Below are 12,079 nucleotides of genomic sequence, written 5' to 3' on the forward strand. Positions count from 1 at the left end.
GTGGGTATGGGGCAGGGTATGGCTGCCCCCTCCCTCTGCGGTCATTTGGCTGGACTGGCCTGGGCCGCTGGAGTCTAGCACTTATCCACAACCAACTCTTTAAATGCGGCCGGTGGACCAGGTTTTGGCGCAATTGTGCTGGTCCAGCTGCTCTGCTCCCTGCCAGTCTCTCGGTTTTGAATGCATTATACAGTCATCATTGGGGGCAAACAGAATCTGGTGTGGGAGGACACCAGGCCAGGTTTCTTGGCTTCCCTTTGGCTCACCCCACCTATCCCCAACTGTTTTTGATGCACCACATAGCTTGCTATATCTTTTGTACCAATGGTTTCACCACTTCCTGACCCAAAAGTAAAAACAAACGTGAAGCAGAACAGTGACTTAAAGGCTAATAATTCTGTCTTTTGTGACACCTCACACTATAAAATAAAAAACAAGACTGAGAAAGGCTTTTGATGGGAAAACTATTTAGATACTAAGAAATGCGCTGAGGTGGCTTTTTTTTTTTTTTTTTAACTTTATTTGGCGTTTGCCATTCAACTCCATGAATTGCATCATCCCACGATCGACACTTTTTTACTAACTACAGCAACACATACTTTATACCCTACATATACTGTACATACTCTGTTCGAGAGTGAGGTGCCTAAACCTGTCCGACATCCCAAGTGTTGGCATTTCTCTCCCTCATAATTGACCTGACGAGCAGAGATCCACCGCCTAATATTTATCTTCAACTCAAAAGCTGTGCTCAAATCCAAAGCCATGCATTGCCACCATCCACAGCCCCCCTTCCCCGTGGCGGCCCACTTGGGTCTGCCATGGTTCTGTTTTTTTTTTTTTTTTTTAATTTTTGTTGTGGTCTCTCTTCTCTGTCCTCTCACAAACCTTGTTCTGTCTGACTGCATTTAAAATAAATATCACAATTTAAACAACCATGAGGGAGTATATCTGGACTCAAAGAGTTTTAATCCATTTTCATTTGTTTAATTGTCACATCACTAATTAACAGGTAGTCACAATAAACACTTTATTTTCCAAACCCAAAAAAAAAAAAAAAAAAAAAAAAAAATCAAATGAACAAAGGGAGGGAAAAAATAATCGACACAAAAACAAGGAGGTTCTGCCAATGACATGAATTACGTCTACTGAACACATCCTATTGTTTTGTCAGCATGCTCTGCAGGTTTACAACAGCTATTTAGGAGCTATTAGGTTTACACTTGTATGTCTGCTATGAGTGCTGTGGCGGGAGATGACGCTCCACAGCACTCGGGTAAGATGACACAGCAGCCTTCGTGACACTAGCCAAACATACACAGGTATAGTTAGTCGTTTTGAACCATTAACCGATTATAAATTGGAACCCTACACAGTATTCTGATATGTTATCCCAGAAACCTGTAGAGGAATAAATAGGGATGGGCATTTTGTTAAACGTCCTTGATAGAATACGGGTAAAAGAAACAATTTCTTACTTGAATATTTTTAATGTGATGTGAGAATCTCTGAACGCGTGTTTCAATATTGCTGTCGTAATCAAGAAGATTCCTCGATTCAATGCTAGCGAGAGCATTGCTAACGAACTAACATGCCCATCCCTAATGTTAATATACAAAACCATAACCTGGTTGCCTTCTTTTTGACTTGTCTAAATTTGTTTTGAGAATATTTTCACCCAGTTCAACCACAAGAGCACACCCGCTGTGAGGCTACAGGAACACAATGATAAATACAAAAAAAAAATCGTTCAATAGGTCTAAGACATTCTTTCAGTTCAAGGGCCCCTTTCAAATGAAAAAGGCTAACATTTTATAACAGTAATTTTCGCCACATAAATCGTTAAATGTTATGATAAAGCATCCTTCCCGTTTCGAAATCAAGGTACGACGACGTAAAGGCTATTTCTGTCTTTTAAAAAAAACCTGCTGTGGGTGTTGTTCTTTTCAGAGAGAGCATCAGCAATAAAATACCTATATACATCTGTGTGCAGTCTCATAGTAGCATGAAGCAAAAACAAATAAATCAAAAAACAAAAACAAAAAACAACAACTCTGGGGTACAGGCAAAGCTAAAACATGGCCAAAAACTGGCATAATGCAAAATTCACACAAATTTTACTTGTTCAAATTGAATGGAACTGTCTTTAAAGTGATGGCTTGATAGTAGGGGACATGTTATTATATTTGTGAATTTGTTCCTTATTAAATTAACACATTCACTGCCATTGACGGCTTTAGAAGTCAAATATCCATGTTAACTGGGAAGGCTAGCAGTGAATGATTTAATATTTGTTCTTTGTCCACGTCATGAAGAAAATACGTCCTTCAAATAAAGTTGTTGGATCATGTTTTGGTGGAAGAGAGGGTCCACGTTGATAGAATAGCCTATTGTATATCCGAGGGTTAAGGTGCAATGTTTGTGCCAAGCATTAAAGTGACGATTTGGATATAAAATTAAGGAGTGTTTAGTTGGTTTGAATTCACCTTTGGACTTTGGCACATAATTTAAGATACAGTATACTTTGGATGTAAAACTGAAAAGATCAAATCAGTGTTAATTGTTTTTAAAAAATTCCCTTTTAAACTCAAATAAACGTTCCTGTGAAAATTGGTTATTTTGACTTACATTGAAAATTCGATTTAAATCAACAACATTTTTTGGAGGGAAAATTAATGCCACTAAAGTTGCACAAAGCCATGGGCTTTGAACTGCCATCATACTATATGCTCTTGACAAACTAAAAGCTGACCTTTCTGCTTTTTCTTTAATTTTTTTTGTGATAGCAAAGAAGAAAATGTGATTATAACCAGAAATTTAACTTACACACATTCCCATTTGTTGCACATAAATCATGTTTGAGTACACATTAGGTACTGATGTTGTTAACAGTGGTTAACTTTACTTGTATAACAATTAAGATACAGAAAATGTTACTTAAGCATGGTTAATAGGTTTTACAATAGCAACACTTTAACTTATTTCCAATATTTTCTATAAAAAAATGTATTCTAAACAAACACATCAGAGTTGGATTGCCATCAACCTAAATGGAGCCACTGCATTTGCACTGTTAAGGTGACAAAATGACAGTCTCTATCCATTCCTTTTTTTACTGTAAATAAACCTGCCAGACATGGTGTATGCCACCCATGTGTAATGGTGCATTTTAGAGCTTTTATTCTGCCCCCAGGTGGACAAAAAAAACAGACTAAACACGACAGGTGACAAGAAAACTGCAAGGGCTTGTTTGTTTTGAGGAGAGCAAAAGTAGCCAGTAAACCAATAAACACAAAAATAACTCGAGATTCAGCACTAATAAGTACTCTAGTTGAGACATGGGGCCACTTGATTTAAATCTCTTCTTTGCCTGCATTAGTTCAATTTAATCCTAGAACTAAAAAGTGAAAACCACAATGATCTGAAACTACTTCCCCGTACTGTCACCGACTTACAATAAGCCAATACAAGACTAAGAGTCGTAATGCATTTAGTCCTGGATTCAAATGAAATTACATGCCACTATATTTCTGCCAGTTTTGACAACACATTCAGGTTACTTCCGGGATTACTGAAGTTTACAAGAATGAAAACTCATGAAGGAGGCACATACTTGTCGCAACCACCTTCCTCATCTCCCTCTTGATAGCAATATCAGTTAAAACCCCTCTAATTACCGTTACATTAAAATATATTCAGAAACCACACGCATCTTGCCATTTCCCCACATTTCTTTGCTCACTTTCCTCTTAACGCCACCTAAATTTAACCTCTGCCTTCATTTTGTGCCTTAGGGCGCACTCACATGGGGTCAGTTGTCCAATACCGTGCTGAAGCACTGTTAACCCTCCACTTCCTGTCACCTGCTGTCCCCGCTAGACTCAACCGAGCAGAAGCAGGTTCGGCTCATCTATTGTGTCGTGTTGTGATGCAACAGCTTTACTGCAATTTACCGTAATCCTGCCCGAGCACACCTCTGCCAATGATTTTGAGGGGCAGGGAAATGTCCTATGCTTCAGCAAAGTACTCCAACTACAGTAAACTGTTGCATTTTCATATTTTTGCATTTGCAAATAATTTTTTTTTCCTGGATCCTAGCTTCTATTTGCAGGAAAAAAACAACTATTTGCGGTTTTTGTGCTCAGGCAAAGGCAATAACAGTATTGTGCCATCTTGGTGCAGAGAAAACAATTTGAAGTGAGTTGAGGAGCTTCATTTAGACAAGAGGGATCATTTGGCACCATCTTGTGTTGTATATAGGCCTTTCCAAATCCTTCTTTTGTGTAGGCATCAATTACAGACAGATTTTCGCAATTCCTGGCACGGGTCAGTCTAGGGTTTCACCATAATAAAACAAAAGACTAAGAATAATACTCGCTTGAGCACGGTATAGACTGCCAAATGTGAGGGCGCTCTTGGTTTATAAAAAGTTGATCCAGGACTCTCTGAGAGCTAATGTTGCGGCTATAATCTATCAAGAAACATCAAATGACAATAAATAAAGCATGTTAAAATTAAAAGGGTAAGAGGTAATCAATGCAAATGGAAAGGACCCATCAAAAGCTACTTTTTAGGGTTGTCACTTGAAACACTGTCATCAAGAGTTAAACAGTCTTAAATGTTACTTGTGTGTATGTCAGCCTGCTTATGTTTCTAAGCTAGAGTGAAACTGTGAAGAAGTGAATGAACTATACTTAAGCAAAGATATGAGAGAGTTGGTTGTTGATACCAGGGGACAAGTAGGTTATGTATATAATGGGGTGGAGGGGTGCTGTCCTGTTGACTAACATTTAGAGAGAAAGGGGCAGGGTGATGCAAAGTCCAGTCAACCAAGAAACAGTTCAGCTAAAAACAGAAAGATTGGGTTGACAACAGGGCATGATTTTACTGAACGCAGGTGTTAGAGGTTGAAAGGTGGGCAAGATCCCTTTGTCCCCCTGAACCTCCACCCTGAAGCAAGGAAGGGGTAAAGGGGGAGCTGATGCAGCAGAGGTCATGTCGGCCGCTGTATGGATCTGGGTTGTGGTGCACGTGACAGGAGGAACCACGTGGGTGGGGGCGTCTGTTGTTGTTAGGAGGATCCGGTGATGATGTCTGCGCCGTGGTCGCTGCGAGAGCGAGCTTTCTCGCGGAAGTTGAGCTTGAAAGACTCAATCTGTGGCAGAAATGTTGGAAAGAAAATGAAGGAGGAGCATGGGGTAGACAGGAAAGGGGGGGAGGCGATGAGATGAGGAAGGCAGAGGGACAGCAGAATTAGATGCCTGCAAGATAAGAAGTCAAAAGATATTGGTGTGATCAGCTATGTGAGACTAGCACCAGGTCAACACAACAAAGACATACACTGACAGTTAATGCTAACCTCACAGTGGAAATGCAAAAGCCCACAAATCCATCTCAAGATGATTCACACCAACATTCCGCTCACACAACAAAAAGAATTGCACACGTTGTATATTTAAATATAAGACACTTCATTTTAGAAATATCGCCAACTTAATGCCAACACTCAATGGAAACCCCTATTGACGGGCTATCAAAACTCACTGGAGGGGTTTTCCGTCAAGTAACAAATATTCACACACAAGTGCTGTAGTAACACATACAGACAATATTCACAGGCATATATTATTAATTTGTGAAAAACGAGTTACATTAATATTAAGGTTCAGCGCGACTTTCTTCTTTAACTCTTTTTATCTTAATGTAAGAATCAGGTATTTATTTTTATTTATTATTATTATTTTAATGTATTATTTTACTTAATTTTAAATTTATTTTCTGGTTGTTTTTTTTCAGTTTTATTTAAAGTTGATTAAATAAATACTTACTTTTGAAATCAATCAATCAATTTTTCCATAATTGCCCACACCTAAATTGACCACACAAATACAAAATGGGAGCACTCACAAGCAGATACAGAAGGCCAGAGTTTGAGTGCTGACGCTCCAAAGATTTACAGGCCGTGGCCTGATGTCACTCACTAGGCCACGCCCCCCTTTCAAGGCACACAGCTCGGGCCTTCTTCAGTTGTTGATGTGACTTTTTTTTGGTTTGTAAATGTAAATGGACGGATGAAAAGCAGTTTATTATTATTATTTTTTTTAAATTGTTTTTATTATGTTTATATAAATAGACTGCTATTTTTTGCTGGAACACAAAAATGACATTCTAATTCAGTTCAAAATGGAATATATATTTTATATATGGGTAAATTGAGCGAATCAAACTCATAAATCAAGGCGTCACTCTACATGCAGATGCCCAGACAGAACACTTTTTTTTTTTTTTTTTTTCTGTTTTCAGTGAAACTTCGTACAGACATTGACCAGTGTTCATTGTTTGATACATTTTCTTGTGAATCCATCCATGTTTGGGAATGAAACCCTGCACAAAGGGCATATGACTTGTGTGCATACACTCAGACTTACTTGTCTCTGGGATGTGGGAAACCAGGGCCTGGGGCTCCTGGAGACCCTCAGTATCACAGGGAGCTGCCTCCTTCAGCCCATTCTCATGGGCAGCAGGGCTCCCCAACTGCCCAGACTCAGGGCCAGGGGCTAGGGACGATGTCCCAACACCTTCATCTGTCTCCTGGGGCCCCTCCGCCTAAAAACACATAGCAGGGTGTCTCAATTGAATGGGGATGGGACAGCCTGGCTCCAAATCTAATATAACTGCTGTTGAAAAATGACATCAATTTCAGAATAGAGGAACCATAAGAGCAAATCTAAAAATAATCAAAGCAGACACTGATCTTTATTTCAAAAAAAAAAAAAAAAATAGATTTGGAGCCAAACTGGTAAAGGTTGGACAAAAGAATAGTCAAAATTAAATTGAAGAAGATCCGATACAAACGGAATATTTCTAAGTGACTGTGATGACAGAAAATAATCTCAAAATCTAGACATATTACAGATGGGAAAAGAAAAGGTGCAAAATAATTCAAATATATCACATTCTTACATACATACTATATTAACTCCATGTCAGGACTCCTTTAACAAAATAACTGAAATCTGTTACAAAATGCTGCTTCAATAAAAGCATTTGCACAGTTATGCAAAGAGACTAATGTATTTTTCCCCATGCAGCCATTTTCTATATCACTTGTCCTCATTTGGTTTGCGGGTGTGTTGGAGACTATTCGAGTTGACTTTTTTGGAGAGAGGAGGGTTCTACCCTGGACTCGTCACCCACCAATCACGGGGCACATACAGATTTCACATAATTCATAAATTTAACGATGCACTCAATAATGTGAAATTATTTAAACTTGCCTCATTTCTTAGATCACAGCCTTGCATCTAAACTGAACTGAAATAGCTATGGCTCCTCTTTTATTTAAATTATAATTATTTATGGTCTGCAGAGAGAAAGCTTATCCAAGGATCACATTACATCATATTGCACAGACCTAAGGTGCTCGACTGCATATTAATAAACCACCAAAATAGAATTCAAAAGCTGTCTGAAAATGTGCAAAAATGTCTATTCTTAGCTGTTCATTTGTTTTTCACCGAGTGATGGCGCAGGACTTGACTCCACAAAGTAGTGCAAAGATGACACCGTGAAATAATTACATGACTATGCAGTGATCATGAAACACAGATGGACTGTTGTAGGCTCAGGGGACAGGTGACATCACAGATTCAAGATTACCCAACAAAACATCCAAAGTGTAATCTCTAATTATATTAAAATATTTTTATTTTTATTTTGTGCCAATTCAGGAAAGGAAAAACTCCCTCTAAGGAAGAAACCTTGAACAGAACAGAGACTTGGCAAGACTTTGACTTGAGAGAAAGACCGAGATGAGAAAATCTGCATAACTGTAATTATAGCAACAATAATAACGCTTATGGTGATCAGCTGTAATGATGGAAATATTAAATAAATTATTCATTAATTGTTAAATTTTTGAGAATAGGTAAGATGAACGTAGTGAATTGGAGCACTTTAATGAGGAAAAAGTTGACAGCAGAGGCAGCAACTACCAGGTAAATGAAAAACAAAATTTTTGGCAAAATAACTTGTTCATGTAGTAATTTGGGTTCGCCATGATACAATGAGTTATAGGAGAAATACAGAGAAATAATATGAAGCCTATCCCACTAGACTACTCGCAAAAAGTTCGGGATATTTGGCTTTCGGGTGCATTATAAGCTTTACAAGTCAACTTAAATGGACCTTTTAACTATGGAACGCAAAAGGTACTGAACCATTCAAAACTTAAAAAGCTTACAGTGCATTTTAGGACCATCCTGAAATTGCACCTCAAACCCCAATACCCCAAACTATTTGCGAGTAGTGTACGTTATGGTGACTATTAACCACACAAGAGACACTCACTTTGACGCTTCCTCCACCAGGTGAATGGCTCACATTGTCCATAGATCCCACTTTGGACTGAGATTTTTCCCTAAAGTTGACCTTATGTGACTCAATCTTCACGATACCACCACCTGCAGCACAAATGCATAATCACTGAGGATTATTCCAGAAATATGGTGGACCACACATTTTGTTAGGAGCCAAGTGAGCAACGAGCACAATTAGATATTACAGATCAAAACAAACATTCCCAGCTCACCAGGCTTGTGTTTGATGTTGTCCTTGGAGCCACACTTTGACGTCACTTTACTCAAATCCACCTTTTTGTTGAGAATCTGTACCTGTTAAATATTACACAGGCATTTTTAAGTGTCACAATTTGAAATAAACGTTTAGGCAACCATTTGGTGGAGGGGGGAAAAACAAGAGCTAATGAGAACGTTAGGCTGGAAACAAAGTGATAGACTGTCCAGCTTTGCAGATAATTGTAGTCTTAATTATTCTCCATTTCTACTACAAATAAAATCAATTCTGTTTTTTTAATGCGACTACAACTAGAGAGGCACGGTCATAGATGACCACAATGCTCAAATCGATTATGTACATGTACATGTACTGCATATGTACGATAAAAAGTTCAATAAACGTCCAATAATGAGTTCAGCTCAAATGACGCCAACTTCTGCATCACATTGAACTGACGGGGAAAACAAGTCATCAAAAGTAGTCGAGTACTTCTACAAACGCAGCATTGGAATGTCAACTAAATAAAACTGTGACCCATGTTTTAATCACACACACAAAAAAAATCTCTGCTGCCAGATGTGGTGTCCACAGACCTATTTAAAACAATGCAAAGAATGAATCTCAATTATAAGAGAAAAAACGTAAAAAAAAGACAGTTGGACAAGACATAAATACAAGACAAAGTAGCAAAAGGACAGCGCAGCATCAGGAAACCGGAAACGCACATTTTCTTGATCTGTCTGGGATGGCTGACTCTATGTCCTGTACATAAGCCTGGTGCAGTTTTCTTGGCTATAATGAGTTAGTGATAGGACGGGGATGGGGCAATGCAGGAATAAATTAAGGAAGCAAGTGGAAGTGGAAGTGACTGAGATGTCTTGCTTGCATGCATTTTGCTTACATATGTAACTCTAAATTGCCCGTAGGTGTGAATGTTAGTGCAAATGGTTGTTTGTTTATATGCACCCTGCGATTGGCTGGCAACCAGTTCAGGGTGTACCCCGCCTCCTGCCCGATGATAGCTGGGATAGGCTCCAGCACGCCCGCGACCCTGGTGAGGAGAAGCTGCTCAGAAAATGGATGGATGCATACTCTTGACTTATCTGCACTTTGTGGAAAGGCTTCAAAGGTGCTAATGGTTGACACGATCAGTGCACAGCTTTCGTACGCTGACACTCAAGTGCAACACATTCCATACAAGTGTCTTTTAAGTATTTCATAATTTGCCCTGCACCTATAAACTTAGGCAGTTGGCCAGGCTGTACTTACATTCCCTCCACCAGGAACATGCTTCATATTGTCCTTGGAGCCCAAGCGTGCGCCGACGTGACTGAAGTCCAGTTTTTTGGAGACTATCTGAACCTAAACGGAGCCGGCGTAGCAGCAAGAGATGGACAGGAGAGCAGCAGTGGGCAGGGGAGGTGAGTAGACAGGAAAACACAAGAGAGTACAGGAGAAAAGGATGAAGAAGGAAAAATAAAGAATAGGTCACCGTAATAGGTATGGCTAGGTAGGAAAGGGCAGACGGTTGCAGTCGTATTCACTTGGGCAAAACTGATCATGTGACCTTTACTCTCACTGGTATTTATATTGGTTGGTTTATCTGTTACTTAGCAGGATTACATGAAAACTACACAACCAATTTCGACAAAACTTTGTCAGAACACAAGAACCAATTGGATTTAGGTGATGATTTGGATAAAGGTGTAAATTATTCTCACTTTTTGCTGTTTTGTATATATATATATAATTTTGTACCTCCTTTCAGTTATGTCATATTGGCAAACTCATCATCCATTGAACAAACTGAAGTAGTTTGGCCTTGGCAGAGGCCTGCACTATTCAGTGTCATTTAGGAACATCATGTTAAAACCACTCACATGCACATAGACACGCCCCCAAAATTATTAGCAATGTTGTTATTATTGAAAAATCTTTTTGCGTTAATTAGTATTTGTTAATAAAATGGTCACATTTGGTCACATCATCACATACACACAGAAAAAGGCCCAAGATAACTTATGGTTTATTGCTAGTTAATATCTATCTACCAGTACCTTCTTCTTCTTCTTCTATCTACCAGTACCACTGTTTGTAAATACAGACCGAGAAAACCACACAGCAGTAGATCAGAGCTCTTCATCATCAGAGCTATTATTTATACCGCCCCCAAAATATTTATTTTTACTATATCCTATTAGCTGTAACATGCACATAAAAACATATAAAATTTACATTTATTATGTAATTGTTGTATTTCAAGGGAAGCAGAATGCGCACAATTTAGTTGAGGATAAACTCTTTTATACCTTAAAACCTGCAAAAAGACTTAAAAATAAGTGAACATGAAGTAAAAGAACAGGGTCTGCAAAGAAAATGAAATGCAAAATATACAAAATGGGAATACAAATGAAGTCAGTCAGAGCGGAGGAGGGAGGAAAAGGGGAAGGTGGCGAGGATGGAGCGGGAACTCACTTTGACCTGGCTTTTTTCTTTGGAGGCGGGGACCCTGCTCTTAGAGGCGGTTGACACCTGGGGAGACAGGCCCACCCCGGGTCAACGACATACAGGAAGAGGAGGTGATGGAGGAGGACCAGATCTGATCATGGGATTTTGGACCTCATTGCAGCAATCTCACTGTGCAATCTCACAGTCCCACAAAGCGATCTCTAATGTAAGGTTTATGGCACAGTTGCCCTAAATTAATGGCATTAGTAATTACCAAAATCATTTTTTGTTTCTCTAATAGTAGATAAGCAAGTATTACCGCTATGAAACCAAAATGATACATTTAATGTTAAGATACAATCATTGGTATCCATGTATTTTCAAATTAACAGTTCTATCCCCCGAAAATGGGAAAAACAACAGTAAAGCAAACAATTGTTATTTCTTGTTTTAGATGTCAAATTATAGTGTCTTATTTACATTCCTGAACATAAAGAATCATTTTAGAGGTTGAATTTTATGCTTGATTAATTTTTTACTCCTTACTTCAGGATTCTGAATGTTTTTTTATTTTTATTTTCATGACACATGGTCTAATGTATATTTGTTAAATGCTGTATATCAATAAAGATCTTGGCCCAAATGTATGGAAAGCCATTTGATCATGTATTAGATATCCTTGATAGCCAGCTTAACATCCATGTACTAGCACGTTCTTTGCCCTTACGAGTAAGACAATTCAGCAGACTAGTAGAACAATTAGGGTGCACTAGTAGAATGAATGGGTCTTACCAGTAATATTTTTGTCCAATACTGTATCTGACATTTCTGCACATTTCTGTTTTTAAAAGTAGGAAAACTTTGGCATTCTAGTAGGACAACTACATGCGAGTTGTGAGGCAAAACTATGCACTAGTTGACAATCTGCATGTTACTATTACTACTAGTGAAATGTCACAGTTGTGCCTCACTAGTAACAGTTGCTGCCCTCGTATGCAGAAGTTGTTCTACTAGTGATGACAAAGAGCGTATACTGGTATACTGGTACATGGAC

At 38.7% G+C, this 12,079-nt stretch overlaps 1 protein-coding gene across 11 annotated transcripts in view; it reads right to left on the reverse strand.

The window, feature by feature from the left end:
• Positions 1-948: 948 nt before the first annotated feature.
• LOC133469904 (microtubule-associated protein 4) overlaps positions 949-12,079 on the reverse strand; it is a 73,195-nt gene continuing 62,064 nt past the window's right edge. For 7 of the 11 annotated variants that reach the window (XM_061757512.1, XM_061757510.1, XM_061757503.1 and 4 more), the window contains 6 exons: positions 11,053-11,109; positions 9,847-9,939; positions 8,591-8,672; positions 8,350-8,462; positions 6,429-6,606; positions 949-5,261 (listed from right to left, as the gene is read on the reverse strand). In XM_061757512.1, the coding sequence (XP_061613496.1) occupies positions 5,254-5,261; positions 6,429-6,606; positions 8,350-8,462; positions 8,591-8,672; positions 9,847-9,939; positions 11,053-11,109 (531 nt within the window). In that variant the 3' untranslated portion in view covers positions 949-5,253. The remainder of the gene's footprint in view (positions 5,262-6,428; positions 6,607-8,349; positions 8,463-8,590; positions 8,673-9,846; positions 9,940-11,052; positions 11,110-12,079) is intronic. The other 4 variants (XM_061757504.1, XM_061757506.1, XM_061757507.1 and 1 more) reach the window with 4 other exon arrangements.

The sequence above is a fragment of the Phyllopteryx taeniolatus genome, chromosome 20 (assembly GCF_024500385.1).
Source record: "Phyllopteryx taeniolatus isolate TA_2022b chromosome 20, UOR_Ptae_1.2, whole genome shotgun sequence".
Lineage (NCBI taxonomy): Eukaryota > Metazoa > Chordata > Actinopteri > Syngnathiformes > Syngnathidae > Phyllopteryx > Phyllopteryx taeniolatus.